At 31.4% G+C, this 21,870-nt stretch overlaps 3 protein-coding genes across 3 annotated transcripts; all 3 read left to right on the top strand.

Moving 5' to 3' along the window:
• The first annotated feature begins 7,549 nt into the window (after window positions 1-7,549).
• On the top strand, window positions 7,550-9,118 carry LOC130677248 (glutamic acid-rich protein-like). The gene has a single exon (XM_057483968.1). The coding sequence runs from the start codon at window positions 7,550-7,552 to the stop codon at window positions 9,116-9,118; it is 1,569 nt and encodes a 522-aa protein (XP_057339951.1).
• Window positions 9,119-10,674: 1,556 nt separating this feature from the next.
• LOC130678680 (uncharacterized) lies at window positions 10,675-12,054 on the top strand. The gene is made up of 2 exons (XM_057486109.1): window positions 10,675-10,877; window positions 10,960-12,054. Exons 1-2 carry the CDS (start codon window positions 10,770-10,772, stop codon window positions 11,287-11,289), a joined length of 438 nt encoding a protein of 145 aa, XP_057342092.1. The 5' UTR covers window positions 10,675-10,769; the 3' UTR covers window positions 11,290-12,054.
• Window positions 12,055-12,060: 6 nt separating this feature from the next.
• Window positions 12,061-18,993, top strand: LOC130677329 (cilia- and flagella-associated protein 206-like). The gene is made up of 12 exons (XM_057484090.1): window positions 12,061-12,161; window positions 12,253-12,409; window positions 12,488-12,668; window positions 12,737-12,906; window positions 13,336-13,564; window positions 13,629-13,758; window positions 13,820-13,927; window positions 16,758-16,860; window positions 16,938-17,154; window positions 17,863-17,961; window positions 18,035-18,170; window positions 18,784-18,993. Exons 2-12 carry the CDS (start codon window positions 12,364-12,366, stop codon window positions 18,991-18,993), a joined length of 1,629 nt encoding a protein of 542 aa, XP_057340073.1. The 5' UTR covers window positions 12,061-12,161; window positions 12,253-12,363.
• The last annotated feature ends 2,877 nt before the right edge of the window (window positions 18,994-21,870 follow it).

Raw genomic sequence — 21,870 nt, forward strand, 5'->3', positions numbered from 1 at the left:
GTAATTTTGAAAACTAGTGACGTGCCGCGCATGCGCGGAGGATCGAAGTATGAATCTGTTCGAGCATGGGGCAGATGTCAATGACACAGATCCTAATGACAGAGAACTCTCTGGATGACAACATTTGAATTCAAAAGATATGAAACATTTGACATCTCGATGACGTTAGTACAGAAAAAATTTATTTGAATTTTTTGCTCTCACACGTAAAACTTATGTTTTTTTTACGAATAAAAGAGTTAAGTTTCACTGAAATTTTTTATAAATATTGTACGTCATCGAGATGTCAAAAGTTTAAATTTAATTTTTGATAGATGCGACCAACGATGACAACTTTCAGCTTTTGTAACAGTTGACTACAAGCTACCGACTTTCCCATAACATTGGCGGCAATCTACTGCCGTGAACTTTCTGATAAAATTGGAGGCAACTAATGAATCACAACTTTCTCAGAAGATTGCAATTAACTTACGGAAATGCCGATTTTTGCAGCCAACTTGCCGACAGACTGCTGCCAACTCGGCTATCTGCACGGAGAAAAATGTTGGTTCAAAACCTACTAATTTTTATTATGCTGTCGACGAAACTTGAAACAGTAAGGGAAGCATCCACAAAATTATTATGCTCATACGAAAAATTATTATGCTGTATCATAATACTTACTACGCGCGAGACACTTATCGATAAGATTTAATAAAAATTACTTCCATACATTATAATAATTGTGATGCGGCATAATAATTTTTCATAAGAGCATAATAATTTTGTGGATGCTTCCCTTACTGTTTCAAGTTTCGTCGACAGCATAATAAAAATTAGTAGGTTTTGAACCAACATTTTTCTCCGTGTGGGGATGAATTGATGATCCAGATTCTGATAACTCAGATCCCAAATAACCAGATTGCCATTACACAGATTCCCGTTGATACTGATTCAATTTAACCGGCCGAATCACGATGACAAATGTTTATTTTCTTACTAACCGACTGTAAATCTGGAAAAAAACTCCATGTGTTTAAATTCAAGAAGGCGGCGCCAAAATATCAATAAATATATAATTCAAGATTTGTAGATGAATGTAGATGAAACAAGTGTTCAATTATAATAATGTATAAAGTGTAAAAATATTCGAGGGGGATATGGGCCACTATTCTAAGGCATCTAATTTGAAAGGTATCTGCAGTGGTCTCGAAAGTCGAAAAGATGAAAAAACCACTAGTCCCGGTACTTGAATGGGTCTAAAAAATCGATTGTTTTCTTCATCGACTTAGCAGGGATAGAAGATCTGAAAACATTTCTTGTAAAATATTTGCATCGTGGAGATTCTCTGCCATGATTGGAAGAAAAAGTCAGTTGGGAGGTGCCAGTGTTGGTGTATTATGCCACGCCCATAATCTGCAATACGTATATGGTCAAAAAACATGCAACTATTCAATGTCCATCGACGATGACGAAAATGGTGGTGATCAACAAAACGAAAATAACGAGTCACAAATAAACCTTAGAATAATTGCGTTACTGAGTTCCTATGAAAATTTACAGCGAGATGTCGATGGTTTTCATTAAGTTCCGACTAGTTTTATATATATGTATCATCAAACACTTAGTCGGAGCTTATGAATTCATCGATAATTTTGATCTCTTGTTCTCTGGGCAAAAATAGGGTGTAATACTTTGCGGATGGTTCACAGTAATAACAGTCATTGCTGAAATTTTCTTTTGTGGGATGATATTTTATTAATAACTTATTTTAGCTTTTATCAGATTTATCGAACTAATTTTTTTTTTTTTTTTTTTTTCTATAGAAATATAAATTTTGCCCGATCTTTCAAACGTTTTTGGGTGCTTTGCGTGAGGTTGAAGATACCCCACCTGAATCAAGACTGATAGAAATAACGAAAACCACATCTTCCCGACCCAACCAGCGGCTAATTACTCTGAGTAATAACTGGCAGATTAAAGTCAGTAAATACTCGGAGAGCCCAGAAGAAACTCTTGCATTTATCAGGCATAGAATATGCCTTAATGTTCAAGACCAAGAGACGCAGCAGCCACGGCAAACTTTGAAGCCATGCTGTGTTATCGCCTACGGCATCAGTGGGTCTGGAAAGTCCACAACGTTTTTCGGTGACAACGAGAAAAATATTAAGGGCCTTATTTCAAGCTGGTTTCCGGATACCAGCGAAGAGGACATTTATTTTCGGTAATGATCAACGTGTAGTTTTACTAAATCATTTTGCAACAACATTAAATTAGAGTTATCAATATTCACTAAATTATTCAAAAATTCTCTTCGAAATTTTCAAATGAGAATATTATGAAATTCTACTTAGAATTTGATAAATTTTTTTTCTCACTGTATAATAAGTGATTACGAATAGTAAGCATAAAAATCAATAATGTTGCAAAGTGAAACAGTCATATACATATATATATCATTTTGAAATTATTGTTATGCTTAATTACAGTGCCGTCGACTATTCATATGAAAAGGAGTCTCGCGATTTAGTTAGTTCATCGAGCTCGAAGATCCCATTATCATCTACAACTTCATGGGATACGTTCGAGAGGAAGAAAATTTGTGACTTAGAAGATACTCTCAAGAAGAGGATTGTGTGTAAAACGAGGTTTAACACCATCTCTTCGAGAAGTATCTTGGTTATACAATTGGTATGTTAATTCCTAAATTCTTCAAATTCAGAGACGAACGAGACAGCGTTCTTTATCGACTTGCCAGGGACAGAAGATTTAAAAAATCTAGCCCCCGAAGGATCTAATGCCAAAACAGTTCGCTTGTTGGAAAATCAGTCCAAATTTTTCAAGAAGCGAATCTCCAAACTAACGAATGAGATGAGGAAACAAGAAACGGTGTTCACCGGACACCAATTTTGGTTGTTGCTGCGGAGAACATTCAACGGCAGAAATCTGCGGAACATATATTGGATTTCGTGCGCCAGAACGCCCTTCAATCATGAGAACTGTTTCCCAGCAGTTAACGTCTTGGCAAGTATTCTAATATGCCAAGGCTCTGAAAATCGAAGTGGGAACTTTGTCCGACTAAACACTTCTCGACCAAGGGTAGAAAGACAAAGTACGTCAGCTATAAAGAGTGGCAACACTCTTTCAAGTTCCCAGCACATCTCGACAAATATCAACACCGATTGCAATGGCTGGGAAAGAAGACGAATTAAAGAAGAAAGAAAGAGAACGAGAATTGCAAAATTCTGCAAAACTCTTTCTCTTCAAAAACGTTTTTTTCTTTCATGTTTTTCGTGAAGAGCAGTAAAGAAAAATTGGTCTATAGTGTAATAATACACTTTTTCCAAAAACAAAAAAGTTGTAATTTAGTCGTATAACAGAAAATTATACGACACTGAATCGTTGTCATGATGCGAATATAACACTTCTGAAATATGTATTCAACCAGGGACATCACAGTGGCTGGACGCGATCTAGTGGCGAGCGCCGAACTATTCTCATTGCCACTGCCTAGCACTGGTTACTTCCCTCTCCATGTAAGATAAAAGGACTAATTATTGACAGGGGTCCAATTATTGACACCCTATCACATTTTAAGACATATTTAACTACCTACTATATTAATAATGGTCGTATACATTTTCAAACAATCTTTACAATTTAAGAAATCGAAAAAAATTATTGTTAGTAAAAAATATCAAATATTTATTGATAAAAAATATAAAGTTTGTTCGTGTCTATCAACACAGCTTGTGAGCGTCAATTTTCTTAACTATTCCGTTTAGAAAAGGAGTCTTCTGAATTTTTTAATTATTTTTTCCATCTGATCACATCAACTTTTTCTTTTTTAAATAAATAAAATATGCAAAATTGACAATATAATATATTTACAGTAAATTTTATGCTTTTTAACTTTAAAATAGTGATTTTTGAACGGTTGTATTTTCATGAGAAATAATCGTATTGAAAAAACAAAAGAAGCAAATTGAAGATTGAAATCTCTAGTTTGAAGATCTTCCAGCAAAATATTTTTTAGAGCCACGGTTTTTGCGGAATCATAAAAAAAAGGTCGAGACAAAATTTTTCGAAATTTTTTGTTTTTGTTTTTAAGGACTACGGGGCCGGGAAAAATTTTTTCAAAAAAACGAATTTATGGCTCGCTTAGGAAATTTATTCAGCTACAATTTGCTTTTTTTTTTTTTGTTTTTCTGTACGTCAATTTGCTGCTGAGATATCAGCCTTCAAATGAAAAAGGATCCTTTTGTCTTTGATTATTGATATCTCAGCAAATAATAGCCGCACAGTAATTCAAAGGGTAGTTTAAAAAACTTGAATAAATTCCCTATATAAATTTTGCCCGATCTCTCAAACGTTTTCTGGTGCTTTGCGTGAGGTTGAAGATACCCCACCTAAATCAAGACAGATTGAAATTACGAAAACCACATCTTCCCGACCCAACCAGCGGCTAATTACTTTGAGTAATAACTGGCAGATTAAAGTCAGTAAATACTCGGAGAGCCCAGAAGAAACTTTTGCATTTATCAGGCATAGAATATGCCTTAAAGTTCAAGAACAAGAGACGCAGCAGCAACGGCAAACTTTGAAGCCATGCTGTGTTATCGCCTACGGCATCAGTGGGTCTGGAAAGTCTACAACTTTTTTCGGAGACAAAGAAAAAAATATTAAGGGGCTCATTTCAAGCTGGTTTCCGGATACCAGCGAAGAGGATATCTATTTTCAGTAATGAGCCATAAATTCGTTTTTTTTTTTAATTTTTCCCGGCCCCGTAGACCTTAAAAACAAAAACAAAAAATTTCGAAAAATTTTGTCTCGACCTTTTTCTTATGATTCCGCAAAAACCATGGCTCTAAAAAATATTTTGCTGGAAGATCTTCAAACTAGAGATTTCAAGCTTCAATTTGTTTTTTTTTTTGTTTTTTCAATACGATCATTTTTCACGAAAATACAGCCGTTCAAAAATCACTAAAAAATTTATAAAATTTCTTTGTTCCTTTAATTTTTTGGATAAGTGTATATTTGTTAAATATTTGTCCCAGATTAATTCAGAGACAAATGAGACGGCCTTCTTTGTCGATTTACCGGGGATAGAGGACTTGAAAAAATTGGCCCCAGAAGGTTCTGATCCTGCGACAATCCGCTTGTTAGAAAACCAGTCGAAATTTTTCAAACAACGGATCTCTCCCGAGTCGAAATTTTAGCCCTCATTTCACACTCATTTTTGGGTTTTGCCCCTCATTTGATCCTCAAAAGAGCAAAGTGAATCTCATCTCGCCCTCAATGGAGTTTACTGACCCTCATTTCATACTCAGAAACCTCATGCGACTAAACTGAACCTCATTTCGAACTCATAAACCTCATACTGACCCTCATTTCATACTCAAAAACCTAACTCGACTAAGCTGAACCTCATATCAAACTCATAAACCTCATACTGACCCTCATAGAGCCCAGGCACACGTACATATATAGATACATACATACATAAAAGAATTCCGTTTAGAAAAAGACTTAGAAAAATTTCCAACTAAAAAGGACTTAGATAAATTTTAGTATTACCAAAGAATTTAATTTTTTGGGATAAAAATAAAATATAAAAATACCAATTTTATATATATATATATAAATATACATAATGTGTTAAATGTAGTAAATATGTGTAGTGTTGAATACGCTCGATGTAAAATGAATTTCAATTTAATAAATCTAAATCTATTTAAATAAACTAAAACTAATATATATATATATATATATTTTAAATGCATATTAAATATATATATTAAAATGCATTGTCTACTAATTTTCTATATATAGTAGGGAAAGGGGGGGGGGCAAATGGGCCCCTTAATTTTTAGGGGCCCATTTTGCCTCCTCTTCTCCTACCTAAGTTTTTAAAAATAGAAGAAGCCTTTATACCGGGTGGTTAAAACTTTCGACTTATACGGTTAATACTTTTTAAAGAAATTTGTTCGAGTTCGTTGGTAACCTACCCTATATAATTTTGAATGCTACATTGTAAATAGTGAAGTTTATTTTCCTTTATATGTATACTATTCTGGATATTGAGTGTAACCCGAGCTAAGTAAAAAAAAATTTTCACCAACATGAATGGGTCATAAAATTTTACGTTTGTAATCCTTAGCACATGGCTTCAACATTTCTAAAATTTTCATCATTCCGTCTTCGAACGCTGGCCTGTTAAAAGCAATAGTGAACATACAACAGTCATCCAAAAATTAACATTCAAAGATAAAAAATTATTAAAATTAATTTTTTTTTCATTATAATGTCTAAATAAGACACTATGTGATTATTTATTGGATAAAAAGTCATTCAAAGGACGTTATTCCCGTGCTATCAGTTGTTCCAAGAACTAAACGCGTGATAGGAGTGTGGTAAAGTTGCCGTGGAAAAGCTTTGTGACAAATAAAGAAACCTAAACAGTTACAAAAATATTGGCTATCAATAGTAAGTATAGTGTTTAATTATTTTTTTCTATGAAAAATTTCTAACTAATAAATAAAATGAAGTAAGCTTAATACTTATTGCAATAATTACGATAACTCTCATATTATTAGCCATTACAAAGGCTTGACTTATTTTTTTGCCTATGTTTTACCATTCGAAAAAGTTAGGTAAAAAAAGTTTGTTATTTCTGTATACATCTGTCGTAATTTTTACTACTTTGTGAACTAATACTTCATTTAGAAAAAACAGCGAAAATTAAAAAATAATTATTTTTATGTTAAGAGTGCTAGTTCCTTTCAAACAATATTTTTTTTTTTATTATAGATTGGATCAATCATTCCGAAAAAAGGAACATACTTGAGCCAGCATTTATTAATTAAATAAACAAATGCGCTTACAACAAGGACAGGCTGAAGAAACAAACGATAATGGAAAAATATCCACAATTATGTAGTGAGGATTACGGTAATTTTCTATTAAACTCAAAAATTATTTTTTTCTAGAATCAGTAAAGTAATAATATTTTCTATTTGCATTAGATTGTGATGACAAACAACGTAATGAACAGAAAGACTACAAATCAAGCAGTGATGAAGATGAAAATGAACATTTAAATATATAAATAACATCCTAAGAAAAATATAAATGTAACTAATATTATTCTAAAAGCTACACTATATGCAAAATATTAATTGTTTTTGAACTGTAATTTTAATTTAACAATAAACATGCGTCATAATAAAGTGAAGAATTTATATTTTGTAGAAATATATATATATATATATATATATATATGTATTATTAAATGCACAACTACACACACACGCACACACGTACACACACAGAAAAAAGTAAATGAAATGGTATGAGGCTAAAGAGGGTTGTATGAGGCTCAAAAATTTCGCCCTCATATCGTCCTCACTATGGTATTTTGTCCGATAACTACTACATTGAGGGTCACATGAGGAGCAAAATTTGTATGTGATTTCATCCTCATTTGACCCGACACAACCTCAACAAAGTTGGTTATTTGAGGTTGAAATGGGGGCCAAAATTTCGACTCGGGTCTGAGCTTACGAATGGGATGAGGACTCAGGATACGGTGTTCACCGGGAATCCTTTCTGGTTGTTGCTACGACGGAGGTTTCATGAAGAGAGCTTGCGCAAAATATACTGGATTTCATGCGCGAAGACACCATTGAACCACGTAAACTGTTTTCCCGCAATAAATGTTTTGGCGAGCATCCCAAGATGCCTAGGCCCGGACAATCAACGAGGAAACTTCATTCGCCTCAACACTTCTCGGCCGAGAATAGAAGAGCAGAGATCGCCAGTTGCAAGCAGTACCAACACCCTTCAAGTTCCAGGCACCTCACGCCAAATGGGAGCATCGGATGAGATGGCTGGTCAAAATGAAGAATTGAGGCAGAAAGAGTCAGAATTAGCCAGAATAAGGCAAGACTTGGACAATCTTAAGCAAAAACTGGCTCGTAAAGAAGAAGAAGAAGCTCAACGCAGAGAACGAGAAGAAGCTACTCATAGGGAGTTAGAAAAAGCTCGATGCAAAGAGCGAGAAATGAATAAAAAGATCGAAGAATTAACACGTCAAACTAAAGAGTTAATTCGTCGAATTGAAGAGTTAACTCATCAACGTGAAGAACAAGCTCGTGAAACACCTCCGAGAGCACAACCAGTAATGATAGATTTGACGACTCCACCTGTCATTGTAAAGAAGGAAGTAGAAAGTCCGGCCCCAGAGGATGAAAATGATGAAGAAATTGATGAAGAAAGTCACGAAGGAAGTATCAATATTGAAGATACGTTAGTTGGGATGAGTGAAGACGAAGCAGATGACAATGATGAGGATGATGAACAGGGCAATAATGATGAAGGAGACAATGCCGATGAGGATAAAAGTCGAGTAAGTGACGTGAAAGATGATAGCAGTGAAGAAGAAGAGGATGACGATAAAGACGCTGAAGGAGAAGGCGAAGAGGATGACGATGAAGACGCTGAAGAAGAAGGCGAAGAGGATGACGATGGAGACGCTGAAGAAGAAGGTAAAGAGGATGACGATGGAGACGCTGAAGAAGAAAGCGAAGAGGATGACGATGGAGACGCTGAAGAAGAAGGCGACGAAGAAAGTGAAGACGATGAGGATGACAACGGAGAAAGTGATGATGCTGATCCTGACCCGAGCACTCCATCACCAGGTCCATCCCGAGTGTTCAAATCGAAAAGGCGAGCAGGAAAAAGACCCTCAAGATGTTCAGGCTTACATACTCCACGTCGGCCGAGAAAAAAATATGCCAAAATTACCTCAGGAAAAAGAAGAATTGAGTTCTTCAAAGAATTACATTTAGACAAGGTAGAGTCTGGGCAAATTTGGTTTGGAAAAAAAGCATACAAAGTTGATAACCCAGACCGATTAAAAAATACCGATTGGGAGAACGAGATAGAACCGTTGCCAAATCGACGTGAAGGTCGGTGTAAAACATGTAACAAAGAAATGTCTCCTCGAAAAATAGTTGATCACGTATGGGCAAAACACCTGAAAGAAACATTGTCTTGCCCCATTTGCAACACGGGGAACTTTAAATATGTTTGGGCAATAAAAAAACATCAGAAGCGCGATAATTGTCGGCCAAAATAAAACGTCATATGGAATTGACGAGGAATAGCCTTTCGTTAAATTTCAAGACGTCATTGACATTGCCTTTCATCATTGCCATTTGTCATTGCCTTTCGTCAATTTATTGTTTCATAGTATTTGTATGTTATACATGACTGAAAAGCATTCCAAAAATCTACTCTCAAGTATTTACCTCATGGGTACTAGTACTCTTCTATTATGATATTGTCCTGTTGCGAGTAGTTGACGGAGAACGGAACTTATTACTTCTATTCTAACTGTCCAACTAGGAAAATGTTGCAGCGCTCTTTTGCGCCTAGCGGTGACTCCTGGTACTAATTTTTTCTTTCGCACTCTGCGTCTGCACACTTTGTTATTTTCATTCGCCTTATTTTTTCTCTATCTCTTTATTCATTTAAATTGATTTATTTTTATTTATTTTTTTTTTACACGCACTATATTTTTGCGTTTATTTTTTTTTCTTTTAATAATTTTTTTTTTTTTATATATGAAAATATTGTGACTCGTCACACTATGATAAAAAATTCCTTAAGTTGAGAAAAAAATATTTTCGAACTGAAAAAAAAATCACTTAAGATGAGAAATTTTTTACTAAGTTTAAAATTTTTTTTGTTTTAGTTGAAGAACTTTTTTATTTGACTCAATACGAAAAATGTCTTTAGCCAAGAATAAAGTTTCTTGACTTGAGAAAAAATATTCTCGAACTTGGAAAAAAATTGCTTGGTCAAAGACAGATTTTTCTTGGCTTACGTAATTGCTTGTTTGAATATATAAATATGTCAACTTAATTCAAGAAATAATTGATTTTTACAGGTAACTCATGTATCTAGTAATATATTACTAGATCGAAGCAATAGTTGCTAAAAATAAGAAATATTATACTTCGATGTAGGAAAAATTTCTTGTTTTAAGTATTCACAGAAATAAGTAAAAAAAAAGCTTGACAAAAATTTTTTTTTCTCTCAGTGTATAGAAATCGTATACATTTCTATATATTGCAATTATATAGAATTGTATATAATTTTTATGAAATTGTATACACTAATGGAAAAAATTAAAGGATCAAAAAAAAATTCTAAATTTTTGGGCGATTTTCAACAGGCCCGAACTTTTTTACAATGTTTTGAAAATTCAAACAATTATTTCAACAGTGTATATCACATTTAACACTGTATCATTTTATCATTTATCATACTGTCAATGATGTTCAGTCCAGTCACAAGTTTTATTTACTTTATATTATTGAGAAAAGAAAAACTTTACAATAGCATTTGAATTTTCAAATAAGTATTATGAAATTTGAAATGGAATTATTAAAATTCAGTATGGCTTAGAATTTTCAATACTTGGTTTGAAAATTCAAAAAACAAGTATAAATTATAAGTACGTTTATTAAAATTCATATTTTTTATCTTAATTTTAAATACCAGCTTGATTATTAAATTACGTATATTAAATTCAAAGCTTTTTTTTATTGAAAATACAATTCAAATATCTAGTTATGGAAATTCATTCCTTTTGTATTGTAATTTTCAAATTATTTTTAACAGTGTACAGTGCAGTAGAATATTCATATGAACACGGTCTTTGCGATTTGGCCAAAATATCGAATCCTCATCTCCCATTAAATTTTTTCACCAATTGGAATCAAATGATGAAAAGGCACATGGATTATTTTGACTATGCTATCGGGAAGAGGACTGTTTTTCAAATCATTTTCAACTTAACCGCTTCGAGAAGTATCTTAATTGTTCAATTGGTATGTTTCTTCCTAAATTCTGTATATTCTTTTGATTTTTTTAGAATATCAGCCACAATTTATTGTTTTATATTTGTTTCAGATTAATTCGAAAACGCGTGAAACTGTCTTCTTCGTTGATTTACCAGGGGCAGAAGAAGTCACCGAATTGGCCCCAGAAGGAACTGACCTGGAAACAACCCGCCTGTTGAACGAGCAGTCCGAATTTTTCGGTCAGCGTCTTCTGAAACTCACTTCTAGATTCAGGCATCCATCAACGATATTCACCGAACATCCGTTTTGGATCATCATTAGAGATTCTCACATAGATGAGTTGGTGTCACAGTTCTTCTGGATTACGTGTACCCAGAGACCGTTACACGAGGCCAACTGTTTGATAGCAATTAAGTTCCTGTCAACGATATCGTCATAATTTAAGTTTGAATTTTTCCAAGTCCGCGGTGGCCGAGTGGTTAAGGCGTCAAGACAGTGTACTGTCCCCGTGGTCTCCATCAAACTTTATCCCGACTTGAAGGCGATTTTGCAAAAAATCAATTTCAAAACCCGTGATAAGTTTTAATTCGATTCAGATTATGTTTAAGCATACAAAAATATTAATTTATTCAATGCCGTGCGATGGAAAGCTTTTTTTCTTAGTGTCTACAAAATGATCGCGAGTTGTGAGCATAACAAACCAAAATATTGCAGAGAGAATTCGTTCACCACATTGTCGCTATCATTGTCGAATTTAAAACATCTGAATTAAATGTCTAACCAGGGACATCCCAGCGGCTGGACGCAATCTAGTGGCGAGCGCCGAACTACTCTCAATGCCACTGCCTAGCACTGGTGACTTCCCTCTCCATGTATATCTTATTGTCCAAGGAAAGAAAAGCCACTTTGTTCAAGGAAATTTTGATTTTCTGTATTGTCTTTTGAAGATTTCCACCTGCCTTCGTAAAAAAAAAAAAAAAAAAAAAAAAAAAAAACAGTAATTTTGCAGTAATGCCTAGCTAAGAAATCAATCAATTGATCGTTTGTATCCTAAACCAGCCAAAATGAAAAGCTATTTTATTTTAAAAAATAAAACTGCTTAAAAATTTACTCGTTACCAAGGGCAATTGATCAAACATTTCTATATATATTTCCTAATATCGTTTAGCAGTACTAAGTTTTCCCATTACTTTTTTACTAAACATGAACGAAAAAAAAATTACTTTGAATAAAAAAAATATAATAAATATCATCATCGATGAGTGTCGTGATAAAAATTTCATTTTTAATAAAGAATTTGTTTTATTTTTCGTAAGTATAATAATTTTTTCTATCATTAACCTTTATACGTACATATATTTATAGATTATTTAATTAATTAATTTCATATTTCATATTAAAGGTGAATTTATATCAATTAAATCCCGAATATTTTTTTAATGCTGAGGATATAAATGAAAAAATAAATGTTATTGTTAATAAATTAACAGACAAAAAAAATCCAAATTTAATAATGATGAAAATGCAATTAAATTTCGCGCGTTATTATTTAAATAAAAGTATTTTTTTAAATTATCATTTGTTTATTTAAATATAAATAATTTAAATTTCCGTGATAAAATTAATTTTTTCTTCAGATGAAGTAATAAAAAAATATCGTCAGCGTTTAGAAAAAAAATTATGTCCGTTGATAAATGAAGTTTGTGAAACATCTCGAGTGAATACTGACCGTGATATTGAGAAAATTTATGAAAAAATATTGATTGTTATTACGATTATGAGCGGACTGGGAGATTCGATGACACCAGCTGTTTTGAAGTAATAATTACTTACTGATAATAATTTATAATTAAAATAAAAATAATTATCCATTTAAAATTATTCAGAGAAGCTGCAATGGCACTGCAAAGTATTTATCTGCCATCAGAAGTAACTAATTTCGTTACTTTACCAAAAAAAGCCAAAAACAAACAACTAATTGAATTAATGAGTATTGTTGCGGGGATTAGACTGTTCAACAAAGATTGTCAACGCGGTGGACATGGAATAGACAATCGTATTTAATCAAATTCATTTTACAAAATAAAATTTTATGTACCTTTCACAAGTCTTTCGATAAATTATTGTGGGAATTTAAACGAAATTCAAAAATCTATGCTACTGTCAAAATCGTGACGAAATTCCCTCTAGTTTAAGTACCCACATCAATATATTCCAAATTCAATTTTTTTTTTTTTTTTTTTTTTTTTTCAAAAATTTTTTTTTTATTCGTTACAAAATTTTTTCCCAATTAAAACGAATACCCACATGCCTATATTTTAATTTCGATTACAAAGAGTACACATGAATTAATTAATTAATTAATTAATAATAATTAAACAATTAATTATCACTTTTTCATAACATATCGATGTGGGTACTCATTCTACGCGAAATTTCATCGACTTTACAGATATGTCATTGATAAATTTAAAAAAAATTTTAGTACCGAATATTCTTCAAGAATCACTTGAAAAATCTTGTAATTCGACTCTAAAACTTCTTGAAGATTTAATGAGTAAGATATATCGTCTAACAGCAGCCGTTGAAAATATAGCCAACAATTATTTCGATAAAAAAACTAAATCCGGTTGCTCTGATGACGAAAAGTTTTCAGAAATCAAGTTGATTATTGGCACACTAGTTACTTGTCGTCAACAAGAAATTTATGTCAGGTAAATATTGCGATAAATTAATTAATTAATTTAGTTATTTAATAACTAATTAATTTTATTAAAGAAAAGTTTTATCGGACCTTGAAGAAATAAAAGCGGAATTTAAAATTTTGATGGATACATTAGAAATGCGTTTACATAAACTACATGATACTGTAAAATTTCGTACTGCAATACCTATAGTACAAGTTTATGTAAGTGTACTTTTAATTAATTTTTGATTTCAATTAATAAGTTCATTTTTATTCATTATAGCCGCAATTTATTGATTTGACATCAATATGGATGAAATTACAGGATGAAATAATATTACTAGACAATATTAATAATTTTACGGAAAAATTAAAATTACTGAGCACTGATGTAAGTGAATAATGATTTATAATAAATATCTTCTTATTCATTCCCAGAATAGGTGATTTAGATACAGATGCTACTTTTGTTTCCCTTATATACTTATCCAAAAAATTAAAGGAACAAGAAAATTTTATAAATTTTTTGGTGATTTTTGGAAGGCTGTATTTTTGTGAAAAATGATCGAATTTTTTGGGGTACATTAAGCTGTAAAATTACCTGGCAACATTATTTTTTTTATCAATATTTGCAGAGTAGCGATGAGTTGACTAAAAAACCAGAAAATGGCCATTTTTTGTGGGTTTTTCAAATGGATATCAAGGATGAAAAAAAATTTTTTTTTTGAAAAAATCAAAAATGGAGCTCGTAGGGAATTCATTCAAGTTTATTAAACTGCCCTTTAAATTACTGTGTGACCATTACTTGCTGAGATATCAATAATCAAAGACAAAAAGATCCTTTTTCATTTGAAGGCTGATATCTCAGCAGCAAATTGACGTACAGAAAAACAAAAAAAAAAGCAAATCGTAGCTGAATAAATTTCCTAAACGAACCATGAATTCGTTTTTTTGAAAAAATTTTTCCCGGCCCCGTAGACCTAAAAAACAAAACCAAAAAATTTAGAAAAATTTTGTCTCGACCTTTTTCTTATGATTCCGCAAAAACCGTGGCTCGAAAAAATATTTTGCTGAAAGATCTTTAAACTAGAGATTTCAAGCTTCAATTTGCGATTTTTGTTTTTTCGATACGATCATTTTTCACAAAAATACACCCTTCCAAAAATCACCAAAAAATTTAATAAATTTTCTTGTTCCTTTAATTTTTTGAATAAGTGTGGATTGATAGAAATTAAAAATTTTCTATTTTAATGCCAAGCTCTTAAAATCGATCAGAAGACTATTTTTTTTATGAGCATAACATTAAAATAAAAATAACTAGAAAACAATGCAGAATTTGAAAAAAAATTATCAATGATAATTTGTAGGAAATAAAATTGTCTACGAAAAAGTTTGAATGACATTTTATGATAAGTCCGATAGTTTAGCCGAAAAAGTAAGAAGATCTCGAAATTTACTCTAACTTTACTTCGAGCTCCAATAACTTTTGAACAGATGGATTTGTCGAAAAATGATAAGAGACTTTTTTTGTAGAGCATTCAATTTCCTACAAATAAGGATATTGAGAATTTCTGAATTCTCATTAGTTGGCGTGGTATAAAATTCAGAACGAGCAAAAACAAGTTCTTCGAATCGTATCAAACTTTGAAGTCGGATATCTTGTGAATGGTTGAATTTATGCAAAAATCATAGAAAACCTTTTCTGTAGATCAGTAAATTTTCAGCAACTAGAAAATTACACACCTAGGAATTTTTTAAAATATTCAGTTTGTTAAATAAAATAGAGACTATAATTTTAATGAGTTTTTAAAAGTCGCGCCTAAATTATAGCACTGTCAGAAAGATAGATTCCTATTGCAAGAGAATGTCTATAGCTTATAGTCATGCGATGACTCAAGTAGATATTTAAGTTTGAATTTTGCCAAGTCCGCGGTGGCCGAGTGGTCAAGGCGTCAAGACAGTGTACTGTCCCCGTGGTCTTCCTCAAACTTAATCACCATTTGGAGGCGATTTCAAAAGATTTCGTATTTCTAAATACTGACATTTGTGATTTCGTTTCTAAATGTATTATATAATGTAAAAATATTAATTTATTTAATGCCGTAAGATGGACGGTGGAGTTTCGGCCCATCAAGGTCATGGGGAAACCGGTAACTTGAAGAGCCCTGGTTCGAATCCAGGCCGCGGATATTTTTTTTTTTTTTTTTTTTTCAATTAAATTGATTTAATTAACACATACATATATAGATTAGACTGGGCCAAAAAAATTTACTATTTTTTTATTTCTTAGCTATATCGAGAATATTATTCAGAATGACAAAAAAAAAATTTCATGATAGTTTGAGCCCTTAATATTAATTTCAAGAGGCCTATCATCGCTATTTTTAATTTTAATTCATAATTTGATGTTTTACGTCAGAATTGCTAAAACATTGGAGTCAAAAAAATTCATTTCCACTTATTCTTATGTAAAATTAAATTCCCTACAAAAAAGGTCTGATTGAAAATTTTCTACGAAATGTGTGAGCAAAGATTTTTTGTGCCTTGATTTTTTCGGAAGTTATGTATTTTTTACCATGTTACTAAATGAAAAATCGAAAATTACCAACAGCCATCTCTAAATATCAATATCAAGAGCTCAAATATTAACTGTCACCATATTTTAAGATTCCCTTTTGATTTTTCAAAGTTCTTCAAAAAAAAAATAGTTGCTTAGTTTGAGACAGTCTAATATGTATGTATGTGTGTGTTAATTAAATTAATTAAATTGAGAAAAAAAAAAATGTCCGCGGCCTGGATTCGAACCAGGGCTCTTCAAGTTACCGGTTTCCCCATGACCTTGATGGACCTAAACTCCACCGTCCATCTTACGGCATTAAATAAATTAATATTTTTACATTATATAATACATTTAGAAACGAAATCACAAATACCAGAATTTAGAAGTACGAAATCTTTCGAAATCGCCTCCAAATCGTGATTAAGTTTGAGGAAGACCACGGGGACAGCACACTGTCTTGACGCCTTAACCACTCGGCCACCGCGGACTTGGCAAAATTAAAACTTAAATATCTACTTGAGTCATCGCATGACTATAGAACATTCCCTTGCAATAGAGATCCATTTTACCGATAGTACTTTGATTTAGGCGCGACTTTAGAAAACAGTTTGGAGTAAATAATATTAATAATAAAATACATTTGTTAATATATTTGTTATAGATTATTAAAATATATGATGAAATACGCCTAGAAAAATTTACAAATAATTCCGAAATTCTTTCTGATGCCGAAAGACTTGAACGATCAATGGGAAAATTAATAAGTATTCATTTTCATTTAATTAATTAGTTGATTAATTAATAATGAACAATAATCACGATAATTTTTTTAATAAAACAGATGAATGTGGAGACTGTTTAATTTTATATCCAAACACTAGTGAAAATTTTCAAGAAATTCAAATAGAATTTCAAGGATTCTGTGCGTGGACTTTCGTCGCCGGATACGGGGCATTAATACCCGGGAATCCAAATATCGGTATCGTTAAATGGCGGGCTAGATATTTTGCGTTTTCTTCAGATTATGCTGCCAGCCAATTCGGCAAAGATCCTAACAGGTTAATTTATGTTAAGAAGACTTGCTAGCTTTGAATTTTTAAGTACAATAATAATTCGGATAATTAATATATATATGTACGAAGCATAGAGTTTGTGAGAAAAAATCCAGAATATATTCTCTTATTTAATCTCCATGATCACTATATTATTACCAAGTACTCGTTAATGTTTTTTGTGATTACTTAATCTATGAAAAATTATTTTTCTCGATTCTGTGCTACGAAATTTTCGTTTTAAAAAAAAATGGGCTTGATATTCTTAAAGTACACGAAATTCCGCGTAAAATGAGTACCCACAACACTATATTACGAGCAAGTTATAATTAATCATTATCATTAATTATTAAGTGCATTAATAAATGACTCATTTTTTTTTAATCGCAATATAGTGATGTGGGTACTCATTCAACAGGAAATTTAATTCTCTACACTCCCCAGCTATTAATTTTCTAAAATAATAAATTATAATTAATCATGATTAATCATTAATTTTTTTGTCATCCAAATATATCGATGTGGGTACTCAAATTAACGGAAATGATCTCATTAATTCAAATTCACTATCATTTTTTGATTTTGAACCCCCACGAAAAAAATAGAACTAAAAATTACCTGCGAGAGTCTATTCCTATTCCCAATTTTTCGGCCTAAGGAGCTTTCCTCGGGTCCATTTTTAAGGATAATGATAATAATTTGCATAATTAATAGATATATGTACGAAGCATTGGATTTTGTGAGGAAAAATCCAGAGTATATTCACTTATTTAATCTCCATGAAGATATCGAAGCTCTCAATAACAAAGAAAAGTAAAAATAATAAATTTGAATTTATTTGGTATTTAATTAAAATCCTAAGGTTGCTTTTGTTATTTAATTTAAGAACAACGCAAGAAGAGTACACTTTTGAAATGAATAAAGATCAGTTTGTACAGACGGACACTCATATTTTGGACTCATATATTGACCCTGATTACCATCATAGTCTTTGGGAACATCGTCACAAGGCATTGAAACTTGTAATTATATTTTCTTTCTTCTTTGTTTAATTATCATTTGAATATTCGCGGGAAATTTTGAATTTTGAATTTTTTTAAATACATCGATGTGGGTACTCAAACGAGAGGAAATTTGTCATGCAATACGAAGAAAAAAAAATTTTTATGATAAAAATTATTTTTGAAAAAAAAGAATCGACAATAATTTTTATACGATTAATTTTTTATGTTTTACTTTTAATTCAAATTGTAGACGAACTAAAGAAGTTACGAAAAAATTTACAGAGAACTTTTTTATAGGAAATTCAATTCTCTACAAGTTTATGTTCATGCATTTTTATCGTATCTCTGAAAATTCAACCAGAATTTTGAGTTCCATGTCAAAAATTTTTGGAGGAATATTCTTTTGTAACGATCGCGTATTTTTTATTCCAGCAGCTAAAGTATCAAAGATACAGTAAAAATAGATCAGTACAAATTTGTAGAGAATTTGATTTCCTACAAAAAAGGTATCTGTACATTTTTACATAAATGTTAAAGTGTCTGAGTTATTTGAATTTTAAAGGATTCAAATATTTTCTATATTTTTATTTACAAGAGTAGAGATGATTAATAAAATTTTTTATTATTTCAGGAAAATATATCAAAATGTATGACCAAAAGTACTCAAACAAATGTATCATACTTCAAACGGTCGATGAGTATTCAAGCCTCGCTACCAAAAAATACTTCAAGCCAAACACTGAAAGATAACGGGTCCAATACACCTCAGTGTCAAAAATTTATTTATGGATTACGCGCTCAAAAAAATCAACTTCCGCATATTATTAATTATTATCATTAGTGTAAAAACTCTACATTACTTCATAATGAAATAACAATTATAAGACTTTAAATTAAAAGCTAAATTTTAAATTTTTTAAATTATCTCACTCTTCCCGCCATTTCAAAATTAATAACGAAAGGGTCACCCTCAATAACTGCAGCCCTCCACCCCAACTACAGGTCAAAATTATTTTAAAAATTCACTTCTTTTATACCCAGATACAACAGACCGAATGAAAATCCCATTGGCGGTAAAAAATTCGAATTTTTAAATCATGACCAATTAAAAAGTACTCTTACTCCCGTGCTAATTATTCTGGGTAATTTTTACAAATGGACTTGAGTTCGGGAGATCATTTGCTGAAGTTTGAGTACCCACATCATATATTTTACTCGAGGTCAAATTAATGATTAATTAATTAATTAATAAAAGTGATTAATATCGAAGTTAGCGAAATATAGTCATGTGAGTACTCGTTTTACGGGAAATTACATCGGGTAGACGACAGTGACACTCATTAGTCTCTAAAAAAAAAATTAATTAAAAAACAAGTAATTAATAGCGATAACTTTATTAATAATAAACATAAAATCTTATAAACAATCATCAAAGGCAATTTAAGAAACAACCTTTACTGTATTTACGATTAACTAACAAAATTATTTTAAAAATTCACTTCTTTTATACCCAGACACAACAGACCGAATGAAAATCCCATTGGCGGTAAAAAATTTGGTGTTTTAAATCATGACCAATTAAGAAGTACTCTAACTCCCGTGCTAATTATTCTGGGTAATTTTTACAAATGGACATGAGTTCGGGAGATCATTTGCTGAAGTTTGAGTACCCACATCATATATTTTACTCGAGGTCAAATTAATGATTAATTAATTAATTAATAAAAGTGATTAATATCGAAGTTAGCGAAATATAGTCATGTGGGTACTAGTTTTACGGGAAATTACATCGGGTAGACGACAGTGACACTCATTAGTCTCTAAAAAAAAAATTAATTAAAAAACAAGTAATTAATAGCGATAACTTTATTAATAATAAACATAAAATCTTATAAACAATCATCAAAGGCAATTTAAGAAACAACCTTTACTGTATTTACGATTAACTAACAAAATTATTTTAAAAATTCACTTCTTTTATACCCAGACACAACAGACCGAATGAAAATCCCATTGGCGGTAAAAAATTTGAATTTTTAAATCATGACCAATTAAAAAGTACTCTAACTCCCGTGCTAATTATTCTGGGTAATTTTTACAAATGGACATGAGTTCGGGAGATCATTTGCTGAAGTTTGAGTACCCACATCATATATTTTACTCGAGGTCAAATTAATGATTAATTAATTAATTAATAAAAGTGATTAATATCGAAGTTAGCGAAATATAGTCATGTGGGTACTCGTTTTACGGGAAATTACATCGGGTAGACGACAGTGATACTCATTAGTCTCTAAAAAAAAATTAATTAAAAAACAAGTAATTAATAGCGATAACTTTATTAATAATAAACATAAAATCTTATAAACAATCATCAAAGGCAATTTAAGAAACAACCTTTACTGTATTTACGATTAACTAACAAAATTATTTTAAAAATTCACTTCTTTTATACCCAGACACAACAGACCGAATGAAAATCCCATTGGCGGTAAAAAATTTGAATTTTTAAATCATGACCAATTAAAAAGTACTCTAACTCCGGTGCTAATTATTCTGGGTAATTTTTACAAACTTACTTGAGTTCGGGAGATCATTTGCTGAAGTTTGAGTACCCACATCATATATTTTACCCGAGGTCAAATTAATGATTAATTAATTAATTAATAAAAGTGATTAATATCGAAGTTAGCGAAATATAGTCATGTGGGTACTCGTTTTACGGGAAATTACATCGGGTAGACGACAGTGACACTCATTAGTCTCTAAAAAAAAACTAATTAAAAAACAAGTAATTAATAGCGATAACTTTATTAATAATAAACATAAAATCTTATAAACAATCATCAAAGGCAATTTAACAAACAACCTTTACTGTATTTACGATAAACTAACAAAATTATTTTCAAAATTCACTTCTTTTATACCCAGACACAACAGACCGAATGAAAATCCCATTGGCGGTAAAAAATTTGAATTTTTAAATCATGACCAATTAAAAAGTACTCTAACTCCCGTGCTAATTATTCTGGGTAATTTTTACAAACTTACTTGAGTTCGGGAGATCATTTGCTGAAGTTTGAGTATCCACATCATATATTTTACTCGAGGTCAAATTAATGATTAATTAATTAATTAATAAAAGTAATTAATATCGAAGTTAGCGAAATATAGTCATGTGGGTACTCGTTTTACGGGAAATTACATCGGGTAGACGACAGTGACACTCATTAGTCGCTAAAAAAAATAATTAAAAAACAAGTAATTAATAGCGATAACTTTATTAATAATAAACATAAAATCTTATAAACAATCATCAAAGGCAATTTAACAAACAACCTTTACTGTATTTACGATTAACTAACAATTTTTCAATTTATTTATTTAATTATTATTATTAATTAATTAATTAATTAGTTTATTTATTAATGAAAATATTAATTATTAATTATTAAAATTAACAATTCGTTAAAAATAACGATCTTGCAGTGAATTAACGGCCGCATTTGCAAGAGAACTTATTTTACCCGCGACTTTATTCACTCCCTGGCGTACGGACTCGCGAACGTCCTCGAGGTCGACGGATCCAGTGCGCGCGGCGATGCTGCTCATAGATAATGACCCTGAAGAGTACGATGACCCTGTAGGAGAGCTTTGGTTGTTACCGAAGAAATCTGATGACGAAATTGATGACGATCCTTCGAATCTGCGTAGAGTT

This window comes from Microplitis mediator, chromosome 1, assembly GCF_029852145.1.
Source record: "Microplitis mediator isolate UGA2020A chromosome 1, iyMicMedi2.1, whole genome shotgun sequence".
NCBI classification, from domain to species: Eukaryota; Metazoa; Arthropoda; class Insecta; order Hymenoptera; family Braconidae; genus Microplitis; species Microplitis mediator.

Coding starts and splice junctions, on each gene's coding strand:
- LOC130677248 (XM_057483968.1), top strand. CDS start 7,550: ATGAGGACTCAGGATACGGTGTTCACCGGGAATCCTTTCTGGTTGTTG.
- LOC130678680 (XM_057486109.1), top strand. CDS start 10,770: ATGATGAAAAGGCACATGGATTATTTTGACTATGCTATCGGGAAGAGG. Junction 10,878..10,959: donor GTATCTTAATTGTTCAATTG/GTATGTTTCTTC, acceptor TATTTGTTTCAG/ATTAATTCGAAAACGCGTGA.
- LOC130677329 (XM_057484090.1), top strand. CDS start 12,364: ATGATGAAAATGCAATTAAATTTCGCGCGTTATTATTTAAATAAAA. Junction 13,565..13,628: donor CAACAAGAAATTTATGTCAG/GTAAATATTGCG, acceptor ATTTTATTAAAG/AAAAGTTTTATCGGACCTTG. Junction 17,155..17,862: donor TTCGGCAAAGATCCTAACAG/GTTAATTTATGT, acceptor CATAATTAATAG/ATATATGTACGAAGCATTGG.